General features: G+C 46.8%; 11 protein-coding genes across 11 annotated transcripts; 3 read left to right on the plus strand and 8 right to left on the minus strand.

Annotated features, from left to right (window-relative positions):
* Nucleotides 1–154: 154 nt before the first annotated feature.
* On the minus strand, nucleotides 155–3783 carry F4817DRAFT_341070 (uncharacterized protein). The gene is made up of 2 exons (XM_049303708.1): nucleotides 2926–3783; nucleotides 155–2582 (listed from the first exon to the last, which is right to left on the minus strand). The coding sequence occupies exons 1-2, from the start codon at nucleotides 3109–3111 to the stop codon at nucleotides 609–611; spliced, it is 2160 nt and encodes a 719-aa protein (XP_049158002.1). The 5' UTR covers nucleotides 3112–3783; the 3' UTR covers nucleotides 155–608.
* A 292-nt stretch (nucleotides 3784–4075) lies between these two features.
* F4817DRAFT_316997 (uncharacterized protein) lies at nucleotides 4076–5794 on the minus strand (the record flags this gene model as incomplete). Its single annotated transcript, XM_049300755.1, has 2 exons — nucleotides 4076–5499; nucleotides 5578–5794. The coding sequence occupies 2 exons, from the start codon at nucleotides 5792–5794 to the stop codon at nucleotides 4076–4078; spliced, it is 1641 nt and encodes a 546-aa protein (XP_049158003.1).
* Nucleotides 5795–6712: 918 nt separating this feature from the next.
* On the minus strand, nucleotides 6713–8971 carry F4817DRAFT_359493 (fungal-specific transcription factor domain-containing protein; the record flags this gene model as incomplete). The annotated part of the gene is made up of 6 exons (XM_049306169.1): nucleotides 6713–6850; nucleotides 6926–7259; nucleotides 7324–7901; nucleotides 7953–8122; nucleotides 8187–8876; nucleotides 8944–8971. 6 exons carry the CDS (start codon nucleotides 8969–8971, stop codon nucleotides 6713–6715), a joined length of 1938 nt encoding a protein of 645 aa, XP_049158004.1.
* Nucleotides 8972–9294: 323 nt separating this feature from the next.
* Nucleotides 9295–11218, minus strand: F4817DRAFT_341074 (FMN-linked oxidoreductase). Its single transcript, XM_049303709.1, has 2 exons — nucleotides 9490–11218; nucleotides 9295–9426 (listed from the first exon to the last, which is right to left on the minus strand). Exon 1 carries the CDS (start codon nucleotides 10509–10511, stop codon nucleotides 9564–9566), a length of 948 nt encoding a protein of 315 aa, XP_049158005.1. The 5' UTR covers nucleotides 10512–11218; the 3' UTR covers nucleotides 9295–9426; nucleotides 9490–9563.
* A 681-nt stretch (nucleotides 11219–11899) lies between these two features.
* F4817DRAFT_359495 (plus-3-domain-containing protein) lies at nucleotides 11900–14159 on the minus strand (the record flags this gene model as incomplete). Its single annotated transcript, XM_049306170.1, has 4 exons — nucleotides 11900–12670; nucleotides 12728–12867; nucleotides 12922–13688; nucleotides 13960–14159. The coding sequence occupies 4 exons, from the start codon at nucleotides 14157–14159 to the stop codon at nucleotides 11900–11902; spliced, it is 1878 nt and encodes a 625-aa protein (XP_049158006.1).
* A 448-nt stretch (nucleotides 14160–14607) lies between these two features.
* F4817DRAFT_150143 (COQ7-domain-containing protein) lies at nucleotides 14608–15820 on the plus strand. The gene is made up of 2 exons (XM_049297963.1): nucleotides 14608–15009; nucleotides 15083–15820. The coding sequence occupies exons 1-2, from the start codon at nucleotides 14782–14784 to the stop codon at nucleotides 15614–15616; spliced, it is 762 nt and encodes a 253-aa protein (XP_049158007.1). The 5' UTR covers nucleotides 14608–14781; the 3' UTR covers nucleotides 15617–15820.
* F4817DRAFT_150144 (acyl-CoA N-acyltransferase) lies at nucleotides 15821–17276 on the plus strand. The gene is made up of 2 exons (XM_049297964.1): nucleotides 15821–16541; nucleotides 16614–17276. Exons 1-2 carry the CDS (start codon nucleotides 16025–16027, stop codon nucleotides 16871–16873), a joined length of 777 nt encoding a protein of 258 aa, XP_049158008.1. The 5' UTR covers nucleotides 15821–16024; the 3' UTR covers nucleotides 16874–17276.
* Nucleotides 17277–18959: 1683 nt separating this feature from the next.
* Nucleotides 18960–19857, plus strand: F4817DRAFT_317003 (carbohydrate esterase family 3 protein; the record flags this gene model as incomplete). Its single annotated transcript, XM_049300756.1, has 2 exons — nucleotides 18960–19020; nucleotides 19097–19857. The coding sequence occupies 2 exons, from the start codon at nucleotides 18960–18962 to the stop codon at nucleotides 19855–19857; spliced, it is 822 nt and encodes a 273-aa protein (XP_049158009.1).
* A 519-nt stretch (nucleotides 19858–20376) lies between these two features.
* F4817DRAFT_341084 (peptide-N4-(N-acetyl-beta-glucosaminyl)asparagine amidase A) lies at nucleotides 20377–22969 on the minus strand. The gene is made up of 2 exons (XM_049303710.1): nucleotides 22323–22969; nucleotides 20377–22254 (listed from the first exon to the last, which is right to left on the minus strand). Exons 1-2 carry the CDS (start codon nucleotides 22756–22758, stop codon nucleotides 20501–20503), a joined length of 2190 nt encoding a protein of 729 aa, XP_049158010.1. The 5' UTR covers nucleotides 22759–22969; the 3' UTR covers nucleotides 20377–20500.
* Nucleotides 22970–23437: 468 nt separating this feature from the next.
* Nucleotides 23438–23931, minus strand: F4817DRAFT_317005 (uncharacterized protein; the record flags this gene model as incomplete). The annotated part of the gene is made up of 2 exons (XM_049300757.1): nucleotides 23438–23790; nucleotides 23922–23931. The coding sequence occupies 2 exons, from the start codon at nucleotides 23929–23931 to the stop codon at nucleotides 23438–23440; spliced, it is 363 nt and encodes a 120-aa protein (XP_049158011.1).
* A 1812-nt stretch (nucleotides 23932–25743) lies between these two features.
* F4817DRAFT_150191 (uncharacterized protein) lies at nucleotides 25744–27056 on the minus strand. Its single transcript, XM_049297965.1, has 3 exons — nucleotides 26432–27056; nucleotides 26187–26381; nucleotides 25744–26134 (listed from the first exon to the last, which is right to left on the minus strand). Exons 1-3 carry the CDS (start codon nucleotides 26844–26846, stop codon nucleotides 25986–25988), a joined length of 759 nt encoding a protein of 252 aa, XP_049158012.1. The 5' UTR covers nucleotides 26847–27056; the 3' UTR covers nucleotides 25744–25985.
* Nucleotides 27057–27885: the final 829 nt, after the last annotated feature.

Genomic DNA, 27885 nt, shown 5'->3' on the forward strand with positions numbered 1-27885 from the left:
TATTTCTTGCTATTTCTCCCCTATCTCCCTCACTCTCTGCGCGACAAACATCCGTCTTACTAGGTAGTTATCTAACTATCTGTACATCCCTCCCAGCAAATCCCGTATCTAGACGCAGAATATACAGTACAAGGCAAGCCAACGTATTTGCGGCAAAAAAAAAAAAAAAAAAAAAATACATTACATTACATTACGTTACCTTAATGATATGGACAGACAAAAGAAAGTACGATGAGAGCTGGCGAATAAGCCGACTGGCTGTTCTCAGGGGTATCATTATGTCCATGTTTATACCATCCCATCCTATAATGCTTTTCGGCTTTGAGGTCTTCTCTCGCCTGAATATGTCCAACGACCAACGACCAACGACCAACTCCCCCGCGATGCTGAGTGTGCAAAAGAGAAATATTAATAAAAAAAGGTAGCTTGATAGTGCGTCCTATCCAATAACCTAACATCGGGTATGCGCATACATATGCAGTTCAGGATAAAATAACCAAACAGCGTGTTCGGAGCCAGGGCTTGCAGGGTTTGATGTGTAGTACAGGTGAAAACACGGGACACTGCATCCCGATAATCGAGTTCCAAGCTAGCATACGCCAATGTCGTTATCCTCCGAGCCCTTCCCTTAACGCATCGCGATCCACATCGTCAGGTCGGATCTTGGGGGGCGGCACTCTTCGTTGAGCCGCAGCTAAGTATTCGGAAAACCCGGGTATCGCGCCCTGCTGATTGATACCAGGAAGACGACCAGGAGGACGATCACTCGACTTTTGACTATTATCTTTGACCGTTCTTGCGGATGTACTACTCGCGGTAGAACTACTATCTCCACCGGCACCACCACCAGCACCACCACCACCACCCCACGGCCGCCAGCCAACCCATTTACTAAGTTTTGACGACCCGAAACCTAGCATGGATGAGTCTGAGACGGATTGCAAACTTCCTACCGGCGATAAGGCATATCTTTCACGGAGTAGCGTGCTACTTCGCTTTGCGCTATCGCGTAACAACATAGGCCGCGCTGTAATATGACTACTCCCCGTCACAGAAGAGGCCGAACCTATGTGGCGGATTTTCAGCTGACTCGGCCGAGACTTTAATGTGTGGATATCGAGGCCGCCGGAGAGCGATATGATGGATTCGTGCGATAGAGCTCTACGTAGCCGGACTATCGGTATTGGATTACCACCTGGCTCATCTACGTCTACGGCAGAAACATCATCGATCATAGCGTCTTGGTCCCCGGAAGAAGCTGCATCTTCTACGGTAGACTCGTCGGTAGCTGAGGTTAGATCTGGAGGGTTATCCCCATCGTCAGATTCTTCGATAATTGGATGGGTGTCAGTAACGAATGGTTGTACGAGGGCTGATGTTGTTGAGAATCGAAAACTTCGCGAAGATACGCTCGACAGCTGCTTCTGGTGAGTAGCATGCCACGTAGGAGATAATGGGTCGATACTGGTCGTGGGTGAAGTGGGGAATGAGTCTATTGTATGGTGGTCGAAAAGTGAATTTCGGCGGTTTGACAGAGGCGAGCTCGGGACTGATGAGAGTGCAAAATCAGACGGTTGGTCTGAATATGTTGACCAACAATTGGAGAGGAGCGAATCTCTATGCGTATGCGTATGCGAACCAAGCTGTGATCGCGTGGGGCCACTTGGAGGTGTGCTTGGTGCAATTCCTTGACGTTTCTTCCGCGGCTTTTTCGCTTCCTGTTTCGATTTCGGTAAATGGAAATGGTGGTGGATATGAAGCTCATGTGGAGTCTTAGGAGGTATCCTCTCAGGCGACTCCTTTTCAGACTCGAGCTCCGCGCTAAGCGTGCAGGCAGCATTGGCTAGTTCGTCTCCTAATGGCTGGTGATACATGAGCTGGTCGCGCAAAGCCTGGATCTCGTCGTTGGAATTCATAAGCATCTCCCGCAACTCGGCGATACCATATTGCAGGTTGGCGTTGTCTTGGAGCAGATCACGGACAAAGTGCGATACGGCATTGCTCCCTCCTCCGATGACGCGATCGAGCGATTTAGCTGCTGCTGCTCCCTTTAGTCGGCCAGCGGCAGTATTCAACTCCTTTTCCATCTCACGCTGTCTTTCTACTCTGCCTATCATTTCAACGTGGTATTCTCTCTCTTCTTGCGTTTCTCTTTCCATTCGCTCAAGCTGTTCTTGTAAGTCACTGATACCCCTTTCGGCTCGCTTCCATCTCGATACGGCAGATTTAGCCTCTTCACGAGAGGAACTCAGGTGGCTCTGTAGCTCGGCCTGCTCCTGTTCCAGGACTAGAAGTTGGCGCTCTAATGCAGCAGCACGCGCCGTTTCGCCCTCGAGCCTACGAACTGACTGTTGCGAGGAAAGGACGGAGGCCTCGAGGGATCTAATGTGACTTTCAGAATCGATGACCGTGTTGTTGAGCGCCTCGAGCTGGTCGAGTAAGTTTCTGTTATCCTCAATCGTCTTCGCATTCTTAGCCTCCAACTCCCTGTTATCAACTTCTAACTGCTCAATCCGAGCAGCGAGCTCAGCACGATCTCGTTCCGCATCTGCCATGTAAGCTTCGTGACGCGCGAGCAAGGCCTGCAACGCAAATGTTAGAGACTGGTAGACCGTCATGGCTGACTGCTTGCGCAGAGAGTTGTTACGACGCAGGTGTTCTGGAATGCAGATTGCAAATACACAACGAGTAAAACGACACAGCGACGCCAAGGCACATTCCTAAAGTAGCACTTCGCCTATTGCCTATTGCCTATTGCCTATAGTAGGGGATAAACAAACTATGGAATGTGATGTGATGTGATGTGATATGATATAAGAGAGCTGCAGGCGAAGCCGACTAGACTACTACTACTACAGGAGCTCTTGTGGCTTGTATCTCGACACACCCGACATACAGGTAATGACCACGTAACAGAAGACGTACCTGGCCCATCCGGGCAGCATTGTGGACATCCTTCTCGACACTAGCGAGAACAGAGTAATTATGTCTTAGAAAGATGCACTCCACAGAACCACAGCAGCACTTCAGGGGTCCTGGTTCTTGGGGTTCGGCGGACAGATCGGCGTCTTCGCGGTCGGCGGCCGCGGCGGGATGACAAAATTCAGCCATGACGATGACGATGGCTAATAGATCGCTTCGTTGCGCGTGTTCAGCCGAGAGATCAGCATGCTGGATTAAGGGGGTCGCCAAGGTAAGGGCAGCCAAAGACGTCTCCTTTGATTGTCCGGCGCACAGTGGACGAGACGGGTGGAGCGAGACACGCTCACCCAACTCGCCCGTCCGGGAAAATGCGAAAGGGCTGAGACTATTCGACGCGAATCTCTTCGAGTCCAGCCAGCCACGAGAAGGACAAAGAGGGAGGGAAGCCGAAAGAAAAGATGCAAAAAAAAATAAAAATATAAAAAAAAGTAAAGAAAAAGGTATAAGAAAAAAGAAAAAAACAAAGAGGCAAAAAGAAAGCCAAAATTGAAGCTAGGTTAGTTAGGTGTATAGGTGAAGATGGCTTTCCCGCGTCGCTTCGTGTAAGTGGTCGTGAGTGGGTGGAGTGAAGGATGATTAGATCAGGTGTGGGGTCCGTAATCAATATTAAAGTTAGCTACTTTAACTTCAACATGTAAGATTACTAAGGTTGCCTAGGTAGGTACTTTAGATACTTTGCGTTAGGTAGCTTAGCCTTGAAGTTGTCGGGTACTTGAAAGTAATACGTTGAGTTAATCAATGTCTTAGTTAACAGGTAAAACATTCTACGATAAAGGGCGCAAGTCGGGAAGCAAATGAGACAACTACTCGTAAAGGGAATGCAAGTCTATTTCATATAAATGTCCTGTCTGAATGAAGTGGTTGGTAAATACCTAGTCAGTCACATGGACAAATCACCATGTTACCGTGTTTTTGGTTGTAGTCGATCGTCTTGGCCATCCTCTAGATTACCTATCCTGTGATACGTCGCGCCGAGGGGTGCGCGATGACGCACTTTAGCCCAATTAATACATAAATCGCACTAGTACCTAGCTAACTAATTCCCCGGCGGCTTGGATCAGACGCTAACTCAGGAACACTACGAAGTACATCCCTAAGCCGGTAACGGAACAGCCAAAATGTCTAGCCCTCCCTTAAGCTCCGTCTTAGATGGCATAGCGCCCATCTTCATAAGCTCGGCCGACTTGGACATAGCTGGATCCACTCCCATACTAGCCATCGCTACCACAGTCTCTCCTTTGCAGTAATATGCCACAAATTTGCCTTCTCCCGGATTACCCTGCAAGACAAGCTCGTCCCACCCGTTCATCGAATTACCGCAATATCGCAATTGTCCCGTCAGAGCCGACCAGAATATTGGTGTGAAGAAGTCTGATTTCAACGACGGGTTGACGATGTGATGGGCTACAAGTCGTCCCTGATTCTGCGCCACGTTCCAATGTTCGATTCGTGTGAAGTTGCCCTGACCTCCGGGACCGTGATAAGGATACGAGGCAATGTCTCCGATCGCATAGACATCCTTCAGTCCTACTCCTACCACGAGGAAGTTCTCATCCGTCTTTAATGATCCATCTTCTTCTAATCGGATTACCTTATTCTCTCTAAGATATCCCGTTGACGGTGCGACACCAACACCCAACACGACCAGATCGGCTTCGAGTTTTGTGCCGTCCTTCAGATGCACCGAGCCCACTCTGGATGGACTCGAGCCAGATGGTTCAGCTTTGTCCACTCCTGCTGACATGTAGAATTTGACCCCTTTCTCTTCCAATAACTTCTGTAATCCGGCACCAACTTCCTGGCCCAATACTCTCTCCAGCGGGACGCTTTCTTGACCAACTACCGTCACCTCGTTTTCGGCAGCCGTCGCTTTTGCCACTTCCATGCCAATGAAGCTACTACCAACGACGACAATCTTTTTACCTTTATCACCGATAGCATCCACAATCTTCTTTGCATCATGAACTGTCCTAAGTAGGAAGATGTTCTCGAGCACTTTAAATCCCTGCATGGGCAGATTCCGCGGTGAGCCTCCAGTAGCCAAAACCAGCTTAGAGTATACAAATCTCTCCTTATTCTTAGTGGTAACAGCCTTGCTGACAAGATCGACGTCGACAACTTCGTCATACACTACTTCGACCGAGCCCGACTTGAACCACTCCTCGTCCCTCAACTGGATCTTGGTGTGGTCTGTAATTAAGGCTTTAGATAGCTTAGTTCGATCGATGGGCAGATAGCCTTCGTTAGATATCATAGTAATAGGGCCAGAGAAACCCTTCTCCCTTAGACCTTCAATAGCACCAATTGCTCCGCTGCCGCCGCCAACTACGACAACTCTATCAGCTTGTGCCCCGCCGCTGGTACCACACTTGAAGTTAGGTTTCCGTCTCGCGGCTTTGATCGTCGCCTCCTCGCCTTCGATATACACGGCACCATCCTTCTCAACTACTTTGAAGACGGGGAGGGCGTCTAAGGCAGGGGCGTTCTCGATATCACCGGTCTGGCCGTTAAAGCAAGCTATATAGATAGGAGAAAGGTAAGGTTAGTTATACTGGTTCGTTGCCTACAAGAAAAAGGTCGAGAGGGAAAACCAACCTCCGTGCCACGGGCAGGTCAATCGACCGCCCTTAGTTAAAACGCCCTTTACGAGGGGAGCTCCGTAATGTGTGCACTTTGGTCCCATAGCTTGGATCTTGCCAGCGGCATTGAGGAGAAGAACTTTGCCGCCCTCGACACCCTCAACTTCGACCTCTTGCTTGTCACCAGGCTGCAGTGACAAGGAGGATACATCTTTCAGCTTGAATTGAGGCATAGCTCTAACTGCTCTAACTGCAGATACAGATATGAGTCTAGTGCAATTATTGGTTTGCAATTTATAGTTAGGAGCGAGCCTAGGCTTAAGGAAGATACGAGCTATAGAAGGTCGCAAGAGGGATCTGGCGGGATTCATGAAATAAGACGGGACGGCAGAAGAGGAGGGAAAGAAGGATATCTGGATATCTTATTACGAATAATATGTTAGACTAAAATCATAAAGAGGACGACATATGCAGGTGTGTAGCCAACCAAGTGCAATGTAGAAGAAACAAGGAGGTATCGTAACTGAGGGGTCAGGAATCAAATGGTTCGAGGTCAAATCAACGGCTTGAACTTTCATCATCATCATCTTCTATTATTTCTTCCCATCACCGATCAAGTATTCCATCACTGCCCTGTGGCTCTATAGGTACATTATAGGTACATACTTATGTAACTCCCATGTCGTAATGCATCCTTGCATGCGTCCTTAGACACTTTGTATTGACCAGGAGTTGTAATCCCAACCTTCTCAATGGCCAGAGTTATGTTTGTTCACCAACTCATGACATCATAATTCAACTTGACTTTCCCGTGTTCCACATTTCTCAGCATAGCTCGAGCCAATCATCCGTTCAATGTTCCAGATATGCTATCATTCAAGTCCATTGTCAAGCTATCCAATTACAATGCTGCATGGGCACATCAATAATCACATCAATAATATTCCCCTTCTTAGAATTGTTAGCTTCATATCGTCATCGCCGTTTGGATCCGTTCTAGTGTAAATGTCAAATTGACAAATTGACAAATTACATCAGGGGTTTTCTCACCTATAGTTATTATATGTTTCAATCAGAACAATATCCCTCCTTTTAGTTTCCCTCTCATTATATATATATATATATATATATATCTTATATATGCCCTTTTCTCAGAAGAGTCCTCGCATAAAATCCGGCACTGATAGCTCATCGCTGAAATCGAACCCAGCAAGCGTGCTGCCTGGAATCCCGAAAGTCGAATCTTGGGGCCACGCGGCCTCCTGAGCTGGTACCTCGGGATGACCAATCTAGATAACATTTGTATATGTTTAGTTATAATTCCCCGCGCCTAGCACACTATATTGGGGCTCACTCTCACTAACCAAGTTCAAGTTCTGGCTTACGTCGTTGGAAAATGTCCTAAACTGCGACGGAGCATATGAGTAATGGGAATGTGCGGCAGACGGCACAGGAACAAAAGTCCTGTCGAGGCTCTTCGCCCGCTCGACCGCGTAATTCGCGGCCTGCTCTAAGCTTGTAAGGACGATTTGGAGAGTCTTAAAAGACTCGGACCTGGTGTAGTCTAGTAGCCTCCCAACACGCTCTTTTGTTATCGTGGTAAGTTCCCGATCATGATCAACTAGCTCGTGCGAAGGATAGTATACTATATTAGCTAGCAAGACGATGAATGCAGAAAAGTAGGCACAGCCACCGAGCCTACGAGGATTTATATCTTTAGCGACGACGGTGTCCATAAGGCGCGGTTTGGTAGTCTGCTCACCATAGGTTACATCCACTATAGGATTTATTATTTAGTATATTCAAACATCCGCGACTAGCTCTCACGCACGTATCCCAAAAACGAGGCAGCAGTGGTGTATGATGCCTCATACAAGCGTTTGCTTGATTATCGAAACTTCGAAGAACCGAACCGCTGACGCCATTGATCGCTTTTAACCAAGGCGAGTCGAGAGAGTAGAGGCCGTTAAGTACCGTATAGCACATTAGATAAGTGTGGTATAGAAGTATCATATGAGAGAGCGGTGCCTTTGCCACAGTCTCTGTTATCTTTTCGAGCTGCATTGATTCTGGTATTGTTAGTACCCATTGGTTTAGGAGTCCGGCAAGATGAGAAACTCTCTCCTGGCGAGCCCCAACCGATAATCTCGACGACCGATTGCTGAGCAGGTAGTCATAGATCTTTCCCTGCAGGTAGGCAAGTTGGACCCTGGCCCGGAGATAGTTGAGTTGTGAATGCCCATCAATACTTTGAAGATAGTTGCTATTGTCCTCGGGTAGGTCCAAGTCTAAATCATAATCGCATTGGATAGAGGGGATATTCGAGCGGAAGCAGATGTCCTAAATCATATCAGCTATAGAAGGTGTTAAAAATGGAGATGTTAGGGTTACTTTGTCTAAATAGTAACAGAGCCAGAATATATTGCTTCTGTGACGTGCAACCTCGGGTGAATATTGGGATAAGGTTGATTTCATGTGAAGCCCGAGCCTGTGGGCTAGTCGAACAGCAGTGCTAATCAGAACTGACGCTGGTTTCTGGTCAGTATTTGTCTGGAAGAGCACTAAAGCACATTTGGTCAGTGATCCTATCCATAAATGATGTTTAGAATTTAGTTTGAGACTTACAAACCAGACCCAAGAGAACTTCTATCCCAAGGGTGTCTTCTTCTCGGGTCACAAGCTCGTCCAGTTCTTTCTGGGCATTGTCGATGCAATGTTTGATTTTAGTATCGTCGAATCTAACTATGATTTCGTCTGTCTCAACCGTACGGATGCGGAGACCAAGGGCAAGGACTACGTTTATCGCAGCCCAGACGGCCCTAGACTTCTTAGTAGGCTCCTGTTCGGAATAGAAGTCCAAAAGCATTTGCATGAAATGCTGTTGGTGAAACAGCGGCAAGGCAGTATTGAAATCACGGAAGTAGTCCTCAATAACCGGTAATATCTCAGTGAGAGGCGGCAGGCAGTGTTCCCCGTGGCGTTCCAAAAGACACGGACTAGATGCCCCTGAGGAGATATCAACTGACGAAATGGCAGATCCCACAGCTTGATTTGATGTGTTACCAGACCCTTGATCTACAATGGTGGCAACGTTGGGATCGCCAATCCTGTCTAACTTTGCCTCGATCCGCGCAAGACGAGCCTCAAGGCTATCGCCATCCACCGTGGTGCTTGCTGCCCGTGATTCCCTCTGAACAACCGGGGCTACTCTTCTTCGAACTACAGTTGTGCTACATGGCACTTTATATAGTAAACAGTTCGAGCATGCTGGTTTCAGCATGTCACACTTGATTTTCTTCTTGAAGCAAGTATCGCCTATTATATAAGCGATCGTTAGCGAGGTTTTAAGAGAATAGATATATAGTGACCTATAGTGACCTACATGCTTTACGACGAGAACTGGTCTCCATCTTTATTAGGCAGTGGACTTATAAACAACTTTGAATAGTAGATCCTTTCTGGGAATTAGTTTCAGGGGAAAAGACAATATACAATATAGAAAGTGCCTACTCGGCAGACGGAAGAAAAGCAATTAAAAATTAAAAACTACAGGTGAATTGGTCAGCTCTCGTGAGAATAGCTCTCGTGAGAATAAGGGGCGCCGAGGTACACGGACTGCTGACAAATGGCGCATCTGGTTTTCTGGTTTTCTGGTCATGGACGAGAAAGTCTTGGCATTAAATATTGCATATATACCTAGGTATGTACCTAAAAGTCATTATTCGCGTATGCGTTGCAATATTTCAAGGAGGAGTCGTGGTCAGCATCGCCATCAATGGATGTCTTGAGCCTCATCTTATCAACTCTCTTATATTTGAAGTAATAAAGGGTTAAGAAAGTACCGATAATATATGCATTCTCTATCGTATTTATCTATTAACACATGACCTTCTCTATGTCGAGCTGCTAACCAAAATACTCAAAGCAGGTACCTAGTAATAACACTTAAGCGCAGAAACCCAACAGCCGTACCAGTCAGTCTAAACCATCTGATCTAGGTATCTAGTAAGGAACGCCATACGGATGCGAAGTCGTATTAGGGTCGCTCAGCTCCGGGAAGCCGCGGAATTCCAGGCTTCCATTGGCCGCCGCGAACTTCTGGAAATGAGCCCCCAGGTCCGCCTGGAAGCTAGCAACCGCCTTCTCGTCGCTAAGATCGAACGGCTCCTGACCCCTGACTATTTGTGTCATCTGCGAACCCGCGCTCATTAAGGAGAGGATGACATCGTTCACGATGCCGTCGACCGGCCGGATGGCGCTCGTGACCTTCCCGGATAGGATATCACGCGCGAGGCGCGGTTCCTGCGCGGCGGGACGACCGATGCCGATCCCGTCGAGGATATTGAGGGCGTCCACCATGGCGGCCGTCGTGCGGAACCCGCCGGTGAGGATCTTCTTGGTCTTGGAGAGGTGCGGGACGATATCGCGGACGAACTCGAGGAAGTACGCCTCGCGCTTCAGCGTAGTCTCCTTCTTGGAGCCATACCCGATGTCCTCGTGGTTACCGCCCGAGAGCTCGACGTAGTCGAATTCCAGCTCCTGGAAGGTCTCGCACATAATTCGGGCTTCTGCCGGCTTGATGCCCTTCTCTTGGAACTCGACCGAGTTCACCTTGATACCGACGATGAAGCTTGGGCGCACACGTCTCTTGATCTCCCTAGCGATCTCGGACACGAAACGTAGGCGGTTCGATATGCTACCGCCGTACTCGTCGGTACGATGGTTTGAAAGCTCGGACAGGAACTGTGCGATCAAGTATCCGTGTGCTCCGTGAAGTTGAATGCCGTCGAACCCAGCTTTATCTAGGTACTCGGCGGCGTGTGCAAACCCGTCGATAACACGTGCGATATCTTCCTTCGTGGCCTCCCGGGGCGTGGCATAGACCGTACCATGCTTCGGGGCTATCATGAGGTACATAATGCTTGTTAACGCCTTATCGTCAGGATACATGGGAAAAAGGGGATATTTACGTACGGTGCTGAATCGCCGACGCTGAAATCGTGTCCTTTTTAATCCTGGCGGCTAGCTGGCGTCCAGGGTGTGTAACCTGAGCCACGATCAAGCTACCATTCGCCTTGGATACCTTGGCCATCTCTTGAAACGCTTCAAAGCGTGGGCCTGAAAAGGGGCATTCTGGAGTAATGATGCCATCGCCGACAGCATCTAGTATATCAAACTCGATATCAATGTTTCCAGTAGCAATAATACCCCACTCATTCTCTCCCCATCTAAGTGCTCGTATTAGTCTCTATGAGGAATCAGGATACATGTGTCTGGCCTTTGTCATCCTTACATTCGATATAGTTCAATAAGCTCCTTAGTCGGGATACCACGCTCCTCGAAATTCTCAACACTCCAGGATGCTAGATCCTCAGCCATCGAGGCTTTGTAAAAGCGATTCTTTGCGACTTTCCCGGAGAACTCGAACTTGAGAGGTTGGCCCAGAGGCGCAACATCGACGACGGCTGAATCGTGGCGTCTAGCAGGCATTTTGATTTAGGGTAAAAGATGGCAACTTAAGATGTTTTATATTCGGGTACTTCGAGTAGGTTAAGGTAGTCTTGACAAGGCAGCTTTGCTTCTGATGATGATTTCTTCTACCATTCGAAAATATTTGCGAGCCCTAGCTACATTAAATACTAAAATACTAAATTCATCTGCGTCCATCTCCTTAGTACGTAGCATCGTATGTTGCCATCCTGACAAATAGCGGTATAGAGATTCAACCGCTGCCGCCCCGTCTCGGGCAGTATTCAAATTCCGCATAGTCAATCGTCATAAACTAAAAATTTGTCTGAGCCTCTGAGGACCGAGTCTAGAATGGCTGATTTACACTAAGCCATAAATAAGTCTCCGCCGGGATGCCACTAAGTTGCGGCTCCGGGTCCTGATTTTAGTCAGGATTACAAATGTTACCAATAAGGCCACGGCAAACCATCAAACTCCGTGGAATCCCACGGCATTCCAAGCTAGCCACGGCCACCCGCCACCGCAGCGCCGGGGAGTTTCACGACCATCAACATAGTATATTAATTATCATGCACTAGCTGAAAGAGGTAGCAAGGATTATATGTATGCTATGTCCAATATTGATGCTATGCTCCTATCTTCTGCTACCATCCGATTGAACCTATCCTCAACGCCATCTACGCAATCTCCTAACCTAGACCTATGTCTCAGGTAGAGCTGCCCTTAGTTAAATAATAACCTAACTTTGTGATTCGTTTTCCGAGAGCATATGGATGGAAAACTTCGTCCTTTAACGTACACTTTAAAGAGAAAACATTGACTAGGAAATCAGAATCTAGTCTAACTATGCAGAAAATTGCTCGCTTCGTCTAATCAATGTCAACCTCAATGTCAAGATCCAAAGCCGCGATGATATCATCATCCACAATTGGTTTATGAATCTGAGGGATCCCCTTCTTATCTTTCCCTGTCTGGTGGTTTTGTAGCTGCAGCTTCTGCAGATGAGGTAGAAGTGGTGCTTTCGTAGTAGCACTCTGCTTTGGTGTGCCGTTTGCAGGTGTCGATGCACCACTACCATTGGCTGGCGTCGACTTCAAGTCGGCCGACTCATTAATGTCCTGCCTAAACTTAGGCTTGGTTCTGAGACGTCGTGAAGTGTCTTCATTGACATCTTCTCCACGCGCAACGCGTGCTTCAATTTGGCGCGCCTTCGCTTTCTCCATTAGCTGTGCCTTACGGACAGCCTCCACGTTACGTCGACGGTTTTCAGCATTCAAAGCTGCTAATCGTTCCTGCTGTGTTGGCGTTGAGCTGGTCGACTTATTTGATGGCGCGAGGCTGGTCTTGAAAGCTAGACGTGGAGTTTCGAGGGAGTCCAGCTTGTCTTGGAGTTCCGAAACTCGTGCGTCATCTCCGCGTCGTCTGGCTTCCTCAATCAAGTCAACTAATCGGTTTCGCTCAGTAGGCATGAATTTACTGAGCAGACTTCGCTCTCGCTCGATCTTGGCATTCACCTCTGCGTCAGTCCAGGAGCGATTCACTAGAGCATTGATATCGTCGATTTTAGCGTCTAGTGTCGGTCTCTTGGGAAAGATAACGCCCTCGTCTTGGCAAACCTTCTTATAGCGGTTGAACTCAGCCTATAATAAAAAATTAGACATGCAAACATAGAATAGAGCGGCAGGATTGTCACAAACCTCTGTAAAAGGTGAGTCGGAACAACTAATAAAAGGCCAGTCCCTTTCAGATTTGCCATGTGCGGCTTTGATGTACTGATCGGTGACAAAGTTCTGACCGTTTGACTTCTCCATGGCATATGGTTTCCCCTGTGTGAATCCTGGGATAGCACGGTTAGTAATGAAGAGACTAGAGGTGTATGGCTAGACTATACCTTTAACAAGAGCCATCCGGTAGACATTAGAGCCATCAGAACCTGGACCAAGAGCGATACGGACGTAGCATCCGGTGATGGCTTCGTTAAAACCAGGGTAGAAACAAACTCGAGCGAATCGGCTGCGGCCAAGTCGTACGCGCTCGAAATCACGGATATCGGCGAGGGGGGTCTCTTTCACTTCGGGAGTTCGTGACTTGGAAAATCTGTCCCTTGATCTACCAGCCCAGTCGACATCGCTATCATCATCAACATCGCGACCAGGGCTGTCGCGAGAAGAGTGTGACTTCTTATTGCGCTCTCGATCTTCTTCTCTACGGCGCTGCCGATCGTTCTTCTCGGCTCGAGCGCGGCGGAGCGACTCAATGCCAGAGCTCGTCTCGCCCACTCTTGAACCACCAACTCTTGTTCGCTGTCGTGAGGGCTTGCGCTGGGATTCATCTAGGTCAGCAGCACTGGCTTTGCGCTTCTTAACCGACTGACTATCGTCCTCTCTCGTTTTCAGCAGCCGACGAAGTAAGGTGTTTTGTCGCTGGCGATCAACTTCCTCCTGACGTCTAGCAAGCAACTGCTCTCGCTCGAGTTCGGGCATAGCTAAAATCTCTTCCTTCTCTGCCTCATTTGCATAAATTCCATCGATGGGGTATTTGTTATCATCATCATCGTCCATCTTGCCGTTGGTGTTAGTAGCCTGCAGGGTATCCGACTCGGAATCAGATTCGTCCATGGGTGCAGAATTCTGCGAGGCAGGAGAGGCAATAGAAGAACTGTTGTGAGGCATGGCGCGCGTGAGTTAGCTTAGTTCGTTTATTGAATGTTAAGAAATAAACTTAATAAACGAATTGTAGTGTGATTTTAAGTAGGAGTTGCGAGGCATTGAGTGGGGTTAATGTGAAGGTTGGCTGACTTGGACGAAGCGAAAGAAGGCTGTCCTTATATTCTGCCTGTTGCATAGCAACAACGATTGAGAAGAGAGCGTGTATTGAATAATAGGATGCGTGGGGTTGATGGAAGTAGTAAGATAACTAGGGAACTCACGCCTCGCCTTCCTCCTCATCTGAATCGTCATGTTTTTTCTTGCTAGGCTTGTGCTTTGTCTTGCTTGATGTTTGATCCTTGGCTTCGGGGTCGGGTGAACCAGATACAGAACGACTAGGACTCGCAGGCTGTTCTTGCTCCTCATCAGACGACTCGTCGCCTCCGACGAGGGCTAGAAGTTCATCATCTACATCGGCCATGATGATAGGATGTTTAGTTCGCGAAGGCGACTCGGATTAGATGCAAACGTCTGGAAAATGTGATGCGCGATGCGCGACGGCGAGTACTCGTGGAAGTCGTAGGGTCGATGGTTTCTTGATTGTAAAGAGGAAATAGTTTTTGTGAGGGAAAGGTAGGTAAATTAAATGAAGATACTTATAACATAGTGAGAAAAGAAGATTTGGTTGAGAGAGTTGGGTGCTAGTTCCCCTATTTGTGGAAGGCGTCAGATAATTTACTAAAGTTAAAGGATTTGAGTTGTTGAATTTACAGCCTCATTGAGCTTGCATTTGGAGGACCACGTCTGGCTGTTGTATTTGTTCTTCCCATTGTTTGTTCCCATTGGGTGGATTTTATCTCCTTACCTAATCATTTTCCCGAGATGAACCTTAAGTGATGCACGATCTAACCTTATCAACCTTAGTTATCAGATAAGGAATTGTTACACAGGTAGGTAGATCATATGTAACCATCGGGAGCTAGAAACCAGGTCCGCCGTTCCCGGCTTCTGGTCTGCTACGTACCTACTTCATGAAATGGTATCTTAATCTCGAGATCTACCTCCTAACATATTTCCTCTTCAATTGTGCTGCTTAGCCTGCCATGTCCCTGCCAAGAATAAAAACATGCGCAGTGCGCCAAACTCTTCAATCCTCCTTCCTCCCTACTTTGTCCCAGCCGACCCGAAGACAATTCTTAAGCACAACGACGAAGAATAATGCAACGGTATCGTCGGCCTCGTCGGCCTCGTCTTCTTCGACTGGCCCGTCAGGATCCCAGCCTAAACGGAAGCCTCTGACAAAGGAGCAGCGCGATTTCCTCTCTTCAGCTGTAAGGCCGCCTTAGATAGCACCTCCTTAGTCATTGAATTCCTACGACTCGTGCTAAGATGCCGTCTATCAAGCTCCGTGTGAACCAAGCCGGAGAATTAGCTGCTACCTTGATCTATACCGCCCAGACGCCGCCGCTTGTCAATGCGCATCCCCATCTTCGGCCCTTACTAGCCCATATGTACGCCCAAGAAGAGGGCCACTTCAACACATTCAACTCCCTCATCGCTAAACACCGCGTGCGCCCAACAGCCCTCTACCCAGTTTGGTCCGTCTTAGCATCGGGGCTAGGATGGTCGACGGCAGTTATGGGGAGGGAGGCCGCAATGGCTTGTACAGAAGCTGTCGAGACAGAGATCGGCGGGCATTATAATAACCAAATACGGACATTACTAGAAATGTTCGAACAGTGGGAGGCCGAAGGGTACGAAGTAGGCGAAGAGCTACAAGATCTAGTTACAACATTACGGAGGATACGAGATGAAGAGCTAGAGCATCTAGACCATGCCGTTGATAATGATGCGAAGAAGGCCGAGCCGCACTGGTTATTAACTGGCGTGATACGGTTAGGATGTAGGGGTGCAATTTGGGTCAGCGAGAGAGTATGATGAAGAAATACGGCTTTGCTGCATAATATGATATTTTATCTCTGTTCGCCGATAGAGTCATCGGCGTATGACGCAGGATATGACCAATCAAAACCAAAGCAGAAGACTTATTCGGAAGGTCGTATAGTTTCTAGCTAACCACCCGAGTCTCGATTGGTTGATATACTACGAAGTACATTACATGGTATAGCTTAGACCGCCAGTTCGGGCGATACTCCGCAACCGACGATACCGCTATAACTAGTGCATCCGGATTACTTCCTCTTCAGGAGAAAATATATCAATTTAATACAGCCTCGTCTGCTCGTCTGCTCTTCGTTTAGATGAGTTGTCGAAAAGTCCAACTTATTACTTACCCTTCAAGACCAAGTAAAAATTAGAGACTAGAAGGAAATAAAATTCTAAGCAATGGCGTTACCTTTTCCGATACCCTCATCTCTTTCCAAGGGATTCTCCATGTCCTATTGTACAGCTGCCGATGTGGATATCATTGCAGATATATACTACGATGCGTTTGCGACAGACAAGCGCAACGCCTTCTGGTGGCCGCCAAACAAGGAGGATATGTTTACTTGGATGAAGCGCCGCATCCGCCGCAAGATGGATGACCGAAGCGTCCGACACTTCAAAATTACGGATGACCAGAGCGGTGACGTAGTTGCATTCGCTAGATGGGACATTCCCGAAGGCTACGAGAAAGCCTTTGGGGAATGGGTCGGAAATAAGGAGACCGCCGTGGATGTCTCCCAGATCGTTGCACCGGGAGAGGTTACGGGAGAGAACCCGCCAGCGAATAGTGCACCTGTCGAAGCTATTAACCCCCCTGTTGCGGATTACCCAAAAGGCAGCCGGCCAGAGCTATGCCAGGTCTTCTTCGATGCGTTGAAAGTCGCCTCGGATAAGCACAATGCAGATGAGATGTTGGGTGAGTAAAGACGATGATCATTGTTTGAATATGTTTCAATGGCTAAAGAGAGTATTATATACGTACATGCAGGTCTATCACTTCTATGCACATCGCCTAAATATTACCGGAGAGGAGCCGCGAAAGCGCTGTTGCTGCCCATGCTAGCTATCGCCGATGCTCATGGCCTCAAGTCCTATCTGGAGGCTACGCCTAACGGCAAAGGAGTGTATGAGAAATTGGGCTTCCAGGAGGTGGACCGGTTGACTTTTGACCTCAAGGAGTTAACTGGAGAGGAGTATGGCGATCCATACCAAATTACCATCATGATATGGGAACCGAGATCGACATGATAGTATTAGGTAGGAAAGGGGTTACTTACTTACTCTCAGCCTAAGCTTTAAGTTCAGCCTCGTTTATCTGTTTATCTGGATAGACATTCGTAAATATTGAAAGCGACCAACCTAAACTAAAGGCACTGGGAAGTAAATATAGAACAGCTGCTTGCTAGATCAGGGATATTGCGGGCGGTACTGCAAAAGCAGAATGTTGATCTACTATCCGAAGACGATGTGATCAACAAATAGGTCGGCAATATAGCCATCTATATCAACCCGCTGACCTTCGCGAGTTATAAGGAACCGAGCGTCTGGCGCAGCCAATGCAAGCTAGGTGGATGATCGTCATATGTGCCTGTGCCGAGAATAGCATATATCGTATCACGGATTAAATAGGATTTACCTAGGTACCTAAGTTAGTGAGCACGTATTGAGCTGATCGACGTCAAAAAGCTACAGACTAGGCTACATAAGGCTTCTATTAATGATGTAATTAGGTCGGCGGTGGGTGGAGCGAGGTAAGGTGAGGCCCGAATGTCGCTCTACATACGACCTTATATGTACAGATCTCTCAAGGAAATGGAATACGGATGCTTATTCGTACAAGAGATCTGCCAAGAGGAGCGAGGCTATGTTAGAAGATGATGCTCACTAACCAGCAAGTCATAAGATAAGGGTAACAGCTGATGTCAGAATTGGTTTAACGAATCCTATGGTTAAAACAGCCTCGAAAATGGGACGAAAACAAGATACCGAAGGCAAACACGCAGGATCTTCACTTTACTATGTTTTGCGTCCCGGGAGATTCTCCAACAAATCCGAGAGAAATGTTAGGCGTACAGATCTCCAAGTTTTAATCCCGGTATAGCACCACAGTGTTTGTCTCGCGGCGAATTCTAATTCTTGAGATACGTTCGACATACCCCTACAGGCTACATGGCGTGACTCTAGAGTGGTATCTCCTACCTAATGTACATAAATATTGAGTCTTGATCATTGGCTACCAATGAATTGGTGGAAGTATTTATTGTGTAAGTGCCTTTTAATATATATAGAAAGCTAGGTATTACGAGCTATTAGCCTTGTAATTCAGCCGAGATATCTTACCAACGTGATCAGAATCCGCAAACGCTATCTGGCTTCTAGATCAACCGTCCCGACATTGACATTTCCGAGGTTGGTCGAGCTTACAACGTGGAACAGGGATCTCAGCTAAAAAGAGAAATGATCGTCCTGCTTCAGCAAACCCAGCCCATCTTGAACATTGCCTTTTATTAGAAGCAAGCTACAACGGCTTGCTGATCCCATATCCATGTATAATATCTCTTAAAGAATCTTGACGTATTCAGAGGATCCTACTCCTTTGGATTCTTCCTACAATTCGGAATGGAAGCAACAAGTTTTCAATTACCGAACCTGCCGGACCCGTCTCCCACAATTGCTGAACGCAGGATGCTTACTCGTAAAACCCCTATTCAGAATCAACATCAAGAAAACCTGCAATAATTATAGGATTATGAACCCGATGTAACCAATATAAACAAAAAAAAAACCCTTATCGACGTACCACAAGGAAAATATGGCTGGACTCGGGTAGTAGCATGGGATCGATAATGCACGGAATACTGCATGTAAGACATCTAATAAACAAAGCTAGCAAGCAACGTGACCCCCTGAAGTCTAGACCCCCGAGTTCTACCCACGATCCATAATACCCGGGATCTCTTAGATCCCAACTTACAACCTTGCAGTGCCGTAGCGTCGATCGAAAAATGCTTAGCCTTCACTTCAACCAGCCTGCTGGCCGGACGGGTCCATGATGGAGGTGACCAGCCTTGCAGAGCCATGAGTGCTGGCCCACTTGATCCTCGGAGAGACATCGAAGGAGCTTCTAGACTCCGGCCTGGAATGCAGGCTTGTAGCAACGATAAATAGTCCGCTGCCACGCTCCCCAGGGATGGAGACTCGGAAACCGCGCAATCAGGAGCTTGCACACAGTAGATCACGACGAGCAGACAGTAGTCGATCAAAGACTATAGTTGACAGAGAAGCTTGGCATACTATTCGGGATCATTATATTGCCAATCTTGTCGTTGCTACAATGTCGGTTCACAAGCAACTACTGTGGTGTGTCTTAGCATTCGCATCACAAATAACGAGCGGTAAGTTCTAATCCAATATATATATAGGTATATATATATATATATCCCTTAATCACCATATCCTAACAAAACCCAGGCCTCGCTTTACCAACGCCAGCATCTCAAAACCACAACGGGACCCTACCAAGGGACGCCCTTGCAACTCGAGCAAAGGGATTCGGAAACGGAGTTCCCCTGCGAATCATGCCCTTAGGAGCTTCCATCACCTTCGGTTTCGGGTCCTCCGACAACAACGGGTACCGGAAGGACATACGCGACAAGATCGAAGCCAACGGGAACAAGGTCAACATGGTCGGGAACAACCCGTCCGGGACCATGAAGGACAACGACACGGAGGGCTGGAAGAGCTACACGGTCGACCAGGTGCACGACAAAGCAGACGCCTCCGTGCCCAAGTACAAGCCCAACGTCATCCTCGTCAACGTCGGGACCAACGACTGCGTGCAAAACAAAGACCTGCCCAGCGCCGGGAAGCGCCTCCAGAGCCTCCTCGACTCGCTATACGCCGAGTCGCCCAAGGCCACCGTCGTCCTGTCCACGCTGCTCGTCAACAAGGACCCGGCCGTGCAGCGCCGCGTCCAGGACTTCAACTCGCAGCTCGAGAAGCTCGGGAACCAGCTCCAGCTCCAGGCCGACAAGAAGCGCCTCGTCGTCGTCGACATGCAGAGCGACCTGGGGCCCAAGGTCGACGACCTGAACACGGACGGCACCCACCCCAACGACGCCGGGTACAGGAAGATGGCCGATGTGTTCTACGAGGGCCTCAAGGAGGCCGATCGCCGGAATTACTTTGTGGCAGCTGACAAAGTCGACGGGCTCGCGGACGACGGCGCGTAGGCTGCCCTAAGTCGGTTGGTATTTTCTTCATGGCTTTGCTTTGGAATGGATGGACGGATGAGATGTACAGGTATTAGGCCCGTGTTCAAGCGTTTTCAGCATGGCGTTTGGAACTTGATCTTGTTTTCGATGGGAATTACTTGCTACTATATTAGCATATACCCCACCCATGACATTACGCATTATGTTGGTTTATATGGATTTCCGGTACGATCCTAGCTCTTGGATTCTGTAATGAGGTTATTGGTTGGACTGGTCCGAGAGAGGACACGTGTTAACTGAACAAGTAATGGATACCCAGGTATGAATATTAAAGTTAGATTTGAATAACCAATTTCCGTAACGATGACCGAAATTGGATTAAAGTTCGTATCGAGATGAACATGTATTAGGTAGGTTCAGAATTATTCGACTAGTTGGGGCATCAAATGTTGAAGACATAAGGGGTTAGTTACTGGGAAACCCCCAACAAAGACTAAATGTAAAACTCCTATCATAGTTATAGTATAGACCGCAACCTCGGAGTCAAATATAAAATTAACAATTAAGATATAACCTTCTATCTATGATGATTATAGCTATCCTTCAAGCTCTATTATAATAATACAGTAGACCTTCCTTAATAGTGTAGCTAGGTACCTCCTTAGGGAAGTTGAACTTGTCCTGAAGGCTTATTATGTGTTCTGTGGTCATCCGTATCTTTTCCTATCGAAATGTTCGACCCTGGCACCTTGGCGGGGACATGGGCAAATAGGGTCAACGCTGCCTCGACAGGACTATGAAGCTCTGATACCCGGTTGAAACCATAAGTCTCTACCCCTTCCATCCTCTCTGAGTCGAACACAACGGTGCCATTCACCGCCGTCACATTTCGGAAGTAGAGCTCGTCAACATCACTTCCACCCTCTAGAGTAGCGTTCTCACTGGAGCCACCGAAGTAGAAGATTTGACTAGTTGAACCATAGCCAGAACTATTCCTACCATCTCCTGTCTGGAAGAAGAATGCGGTACCGTCGCGGTGAGTTTTAAGATGTGAAGTAGAGTACGAATTATTTCCAGTAGTGCTAGCTCCAAAAGCTTCGAAGCCTGTAGGGAAGACGGAGTCTCCCTCTACTTGAAGATCAAGTCCTTCTATTAGGTGTGCACTTATCGTCAGGTTACCCTGGGGTGACCTTAAGTATGTTTGATTGCAATATAGCGGATAACTATAGATCGCCTTGTAAGAGGTGGTAGGCCCGGTAGTAGAATCGGTTCCAGTAATACTAAAGTCATTGATTTGAGTGGTTCCAAAGTTCGACATTAGGGCTCGGTTCGAATAGGAGAGATTTTGAGACCAAGTACTCTCTCCGTTTTGACCCTTCGACTTGATAGCTGATTTGATAGTAATCGTCCTCTGAACGGTCATGTTAAAAGCCAGCGATTCGTTAAACCCGGTTGCATTCTGTGTAATTTGGCTCGAAAGCGAAATGATTGGTCCGACGATCTCTACTGAAGGGCCGGTACCAGTGGTCACCGATCCTTCTTCATCTAGCCATACGAATATTTTACCCGTAACGTACCAGCTGTCGTTGACCCTTTCTGTCAGTGTAAGGTCGGTACTATTTTCCGAATTATTTAAGCCGGCGACCCTTATGGCAAATGTGTGATCAGCTCCATCGCATAACGTAGGTAACCATGGGGTGATATCGATCTGATGCTCTCTTAAGTCAAAAGCCTGTAAACCAACGATAGGCCGATGCAGACTAGGCACTACTCCGCCGGTGAATATCACCGGGAACGGCCATTGGGCTCCAGCGAGCTTACCGTCGATGAGCAATTGGACTTCGCGAAAGGGAGACAGTCCAGGTAGTTGTCCAGCAGTCTGGCTAAACGCGAGAGTATCGCTTTGCGGAACATTTCCCCACCAGAACTCCTCCGAAGCTTGTCCGTTTGCCGAGACAGTGAAGAAGGCTCGATTAGCGTTCCGAGGAAAACTAACAGTGTTAGTCGCATCGTCTGCTGGAAGCGTAAAATGGCTTGCCCCATTCGCGCCCCCTTTTCTCGCAGATATCGGGATAACCAAGTCTGCAGGGGGTGCTTCGTCAGTCCCAATATCGGCCATAAAAAAGGTTGCAGTTAGAGTGGCATTGAACGACCCGGTATACTTGTCGTCTACCAGGTTGCCTAGGTCGAAAATTAATTTCTGGTGAGATTTCCAAAAGTAAAGGTACTCGGTCATATCCTTCAAGAATGTCCAACGTATACCTGGAGGTAATGTTGGCTCCGCAGTCGAAGTACGCCATACTTCGGTGTCGCCAAAATACATCAATGCCAGGCGATCGAATTGGCGGCCTTGAGAGACAACAGTGAAGTTCATAATAACTCGATTAAAAGGGCAGCTAGGCGGTGTATAATTTCCTATTAACCATTAGAGATTATTGTTCAACACACACATGAGAGTCTGCCAGGTACCTAAGGTAACGTACCAACGAATGGCGTGCCATAGCTGAATGCAAAAACATGTTCCATTAATAGGACTGAACAAGCCTTATCTGGCGAGGGTTCCTCTGCGGATTTGGACCTACTACCGGATGGACCATTAGAGGTGAGCACAGGTTGCGCGACTTGAAAGCACTCCAGCGGCGTCTGAGTCTGCAGCGAAGCAGGAATCGGACGTGAGATTTCATGTTCGAATTCTGACCGGGTGACCTGTTTGATATCTAAAATAGAAGGACATTGTTTAAAATTTAATTTTATAAACCAAGCGAGCGAAAGAAGGCCAAAAAGAGCCAAAATTAGCTTCAGCCTCGGCCGGTCCTCAATAGCGATGGTAGGTTTCCTCAAGGCATGGTAGTGTTGATGACGAGGATGATGCTGAGCCTCGATATCGGACACTGCCTTCTCGGGAGTCCGGGGTATCATCTTGATGCGTATTGAATCATTGATGGACCCGAGAGCGAAGATACGTAATTAACTACCTAATATACTTAAGTATTTCATGCTAGAAATGAGTGGGTATAGCAAAGTCCGTGGTAGCCTGCTAATAAAAAGTAAATAAGCGAAAATTGAATTATCATTATAAGTCCAACTATAAAAGTAGAATTTAGGGAGGAAAAGGTTTGTTTATTTCCCCTTGATAAGTCAGAGAAGGAGGTACCTGTTCCTCAAAACTTCAATCAAAGCGCGTACCTTAGCTGCTTAGGTACCTAAGGTACATATGTAAGTCAGCCGTCATAATATGAGGATTACCTAAGGCGAGGGGCAGTATGTGGCTGTGATGCAAATAACAAGCCTCAAAAGATCCAGAAACCTTAAGGTAATTTTATATGCGCCGTAGGTTATCACATAAATTTAAACAAGGTTTAGATAAAACCACGAAAAAAACGCATAAATATTCGAAAGCTTCAAAGCTTAAGTATGACTAATACCATTTTATTATTAATTTAAGTCTGTCGGTGGCTCTATGAACAGTTGCTGTTGTTAAGTGAAGCTATTATGGATTTCTAAGCCAATCAAAATTACTCATGTTTGTAAGAGTAGGTAGTCCAACCTAGCGCCGTGTCTCCCTTGCACCTAAGGACATAACCGGAATTCCTGTAAGTCAACCTTGGCTATTACCATAAGTCTGGTCCCAATAAATTGCCCTCGCTCTAGTAGCTATCTCAGCCATCGTACTATCGAGATTTAGATCTTGGAAGAAGTTGAAAACCGCGAATTCGTTTCTCGTCATGACATAAGACCGTATCGTTAAGAGCTTTAGCCAGATCCTATTTAGCGCTTCTCTCAGTATGGCTTCGATTTTCGGATTGCTAAAGGCGTCGGAGCATTCTCTTGCGATATCTAGTGCAAACATGACACGACGCGTCGCGTTTCCGGGAAGACCAAACTCTGTATTCATATCAAATTCGGACTCTGGATTCATGAGTCGTGGTGAGCTCTTGTTGTTGCCCGTACCTGTTTCGTTAGCATAGGATCTGGTATGGTGTATATATGTGTGATGCACGCCGAATCGGGACTTTCTGGTGTTGCAACAACCCAAGAGGCAGAGGTAATAATAAAGAAAAACATGCGGGCGGTAAACATACTATTCTTCATGTTCGGCAATGGTGTTTCTGGTTCTGAGTATGTTGTTATCCAAGATTGTGTTCTGTGATGTGTCCCAGGAGAACAATTGGAATTAAGGAGCAGTTCTGAGTCTATATAAGGCATGTAGAGCAGTAACTTCAATGACGTGCAATCGTTAAAGGTAGCTCCTGTTCGAATTATAGTTGATGAATATACAGAGAATAAAATAAAGTATTAGGTTAGGTACCTAGGTATATATGTAAGTTGAGGTTTAGGTCCGCGGGTACGCATGGATATCTAAAGGTATGCAGTTTCTCTTATTTTCCAGCAGGCCGTTACCTTTAAATAATTAAAGAGCATCATTCCTTCCGACTCAAGATACCTAGTACATAATTACCTATAATGAAAGTTGATCTTTCGAAGTGAAGCTAACACTGGGGCCATCCGGTTTTTTTTTCATCAAGTTGCATGTCTATATTACCTTTCGCTAAGAAACGTGTCTCCCGCTATTAACATTGGGGAACTTTACGGCATCTAGAAGATTGGAATATGGCACGCTAGACGTAGTCCATCTACTCGGTGACCTGCTAAATCTGGTCGATAACATGTTTCGAGTCATGATTTTGGTTTTTGTTCTTACTCTCTTACCCCTGTTCTATTTCCCCGGGATCACTGTAGGCGCTTTTCAGGACAATAGATTCCGTAGTAGCGCCTGGTCCCGTACACGCAATCCCTGCAACAACGTGCTGGTTTTAGATGTAACGAACTTATTCAGGCACATGACATATAGATTACGATCGAGTAAGTTTCACTATGGCCACCGGAGAATTCTGACCGTCCTCTCTAGGGACACTGGTCATGGTAAGCCGAGTTATGTCCGAAACAGTCGAACAGATGATTATAACTAGCAAATAACCTCCAATAATAAGAGAATGAATCATCAGTCATGTGAGTAGGATAGAACTTTTCAATATCCTATAAGTTAGGAGACTTGTATTCGACCGTTTAGTTAGAGTTACGTATACTGTGATGGATGATATGGCCACTGGCTTGGTCCTCTCACTAACTACCATTGAGACCTAACCGTGGCTATACCAGTCTCACTGCAATAGAGCTATGGGGCACTTATAGAGGATATGATGAATGGCGAGATTGCCGTTATGCCAAGATGGCCTATTGAACTTTATTCTTGATAGAAGCACTTCTCTTACGCCAGCTAAGAAGATAATTTATTTCCGTTGCGCTAAATTTTCATGGTCAGTGGCTTGAGTCCATTTTTACTCTAGTACTTTTAGAGGAGCATAATATCCTAGCCTATAGCATACGAGGTGCAATGTGCATTACGAATTATCCTCCATAAATAAGGCAAAATATAATGGGACTTGCTATTTTTAGGGGAAGCCGGACTTAACTACTCAACTACCTGGTCATATTCAATGTTCTTTTTTTTTTTTTTTTTTTTTTTTTGAACATGAGTTGCCCTTTGTACAGATTCCTAACTAGCTGTAACCTTATTCTCCATCTGATATCCAGAATTCGTACTTGGTTCTCACGCTACCTAACACCACTTGCTGGAGTAAACAAGGGCGTATGTAGTTAGATCCACCAACTCGTATGTAGTCGAATAGAATATTTTCCAGTGAGATGGAATCGAAGCCAGTCCAAACTTTAATGAGTTGTGTCTAACTTTTTTATCTACCGAATGTCGCCACCTTGTAACAAATATCGCTGAACAGAGTCAAACTATTAAACTAGGGTAGCCACCGGCTTCCACGTATCCAAACTAGCTGCGTTTATTGTCAGTTGCGCTTCTTAAGATATGCACCTAAATAACATTCGAGATCGTTCGTTAACTCATTCTTCGTGTAAATTATACAGAGTGCATCCTTGAATTAGGTAATTTTGTTTTCGACGTTTATCTTCTATGTGGAGTGAGTCTAATGGTCTTTTATCGATCGTACACCGCCTCACGCCTATTTTACAAGTCATCCGTTCAGGTATTAAACCATGTAAGAACACATCATAACTCATGAAGAGACTGCTGTGACTAATAAAGCTCTCGTTTACTGGAGAATAAACTCCGGTCACCGCTTGCTTGGTCGCTTTCCGATTTTCCAGCCCCATGACCTAAGGACCTTAACTACCTTGGGCGTTATCGCAGCGGTTAAGGGAACTCGAAGGAATATGAAGCTTTTATGCACAGCATAAGCAAGAGCTAACTGGGTCCCGAGGCCTGAAAGTTATGTGAGTAGGGTTGAAGTAGATGTATCCTCCATGAAACTTACTGGCTTCGGCCTTGTGCCTTTTCTCAGCCTCCTCTACACCCCAGCCAGCCATTTCGGCATCTTCGCTGATCTCGGTGTCCTCGAGGTTTTCCTTTTCGGCTTCTTTGAGGGCTTCGCGGTATTCACGCCACCTGGTCCGGACGGATTGTGGTATTAATTTGGAGGCATTTGATACGACCCAGTGTTCGATTGCGCCTAGGCTCTGTCAGTGATATCCCCCTTCTCTCAGTACTATTAACACGGACCTATTCTATCCGTCCCTACCGACCGCACTAGTAGGAAGCAGAACGGAAAATCTAGAACAGTTAAGCCTAGATAAACTCCCAAGGCGGCCCATCCATATTCTCTCGATAGCTTCTTTAGCCTTGCTGTGATCCCCTGCGGTTCTTGAGCTGGAGCATCTTTCGGGGAAGGTTTTGCGTCTCGTAAGCGGGAAGTTCGGTGAAATGATCGCCGGGTCGAGCGTAACGGTGATTTGGAAGATTTGGAAGATTTGGATAGAAAACTAAATATAGTCGGTTGTCGTATCGCAGATGGGACAGTCTGTTGCGACCCGGAGACGAAAGTGCGCTTCCATGCTGCTCTCTCTAAGTTTGGTGTCGTCTGTCGTAATACACGCGCCCACATTGGTTGGAACAAACGGGAGTAAACCGGAGGCATTTTATATAACCTCTTTTTAAAAGTTAGTAAATACGATGCTTACGTCGAATAGCCACGGGCATGGACACGGCAAGTGGGTTGTAAACGTAGTGTAGAAAGAAGTATCTGATAATAGCGCCGGTGGATTCGGACGAGAAGCTTCGGAAGGTTAGTGAGACCTATATCCGGTTACGCCGCCAGGAAGACTGCGGGACGCAGCTAGGTAATATAAAATCCGATTGGACGTTACAAAGGAAAGGAAAATAAGCATCCCCTACCTCGTGACGGTTGCCAATTATAAATTGTTCAAAACCGTAGCTCTTTCGAAGAGCCGTAATATCATGACACGACGGTTGACACGACGGTGAGCTCAGGAACTCGGAACCGGGAAAAAAAATTAAAAGCTTTGTTCAATTAAAACCTAACGTAGTACGTACATGCATGGTGATGCAACGAGGTGTCAACCCACTCCCAAGGATGTACCTAGGTACCGACCTGTCTGGATCCCTTAATGCCCGGAGTTTTAACGAGGGTCATCATATCGGATTGTTTCTCCAGTTTTTTTTTATACTTGTAAAGTCGCGTAAATTGGAAGTTTAGATAAAGATTAACTAGGCCGAATGTGAAATAAAGCATGTTAATTAGGTGCATTAATAGGAAAGTAAACCTAACGAGGGAAAAGCCTCTCAGTAAATGATACGGTATTTGTTGGGTTGTTTTTTAAGGCCACACTGCCATCGCGGAAGGCCATTAGGTAACTTGTGTGGTATCGGCTAAAGCTCGGGTGATAATGATACTTCGAGATAGGAATGGACTTATATAGTACATACCTTACCTTATTTACATGATATGGAAGGGTATGTTGCAAATGATAAAACATTTCCAAGGTTAACTGAGCTATAAATGGATTGGAATGAAGAAGATGCAAGGTCCCGCGCGGCTCGCGGTTGCTGGGTCAGAGTGTTAAACTTGGGGAAACAAACCATTAAGAGCCAATCATTCGGAATTATGAGATCTTATCAGGAACGGAGCCTTGAATGATGCAGATGGTGCGGAGTTG

The sequence above is a fragment of the Daldinia loculata genome (genome assembly GCF_022478755.1).
Source record: "Daldinia loculata strain CBS 113971 unplaced genomic scaffold F4817scaffold_32, whole genome shotgun sequence".
NCBI classification, from domain to species: Eukaryota; Fungi; Ascomycota; class Sordariomycetes; order Xylariales; family Hypoxylaceae; genus Daldinia; species Daldinia loculata.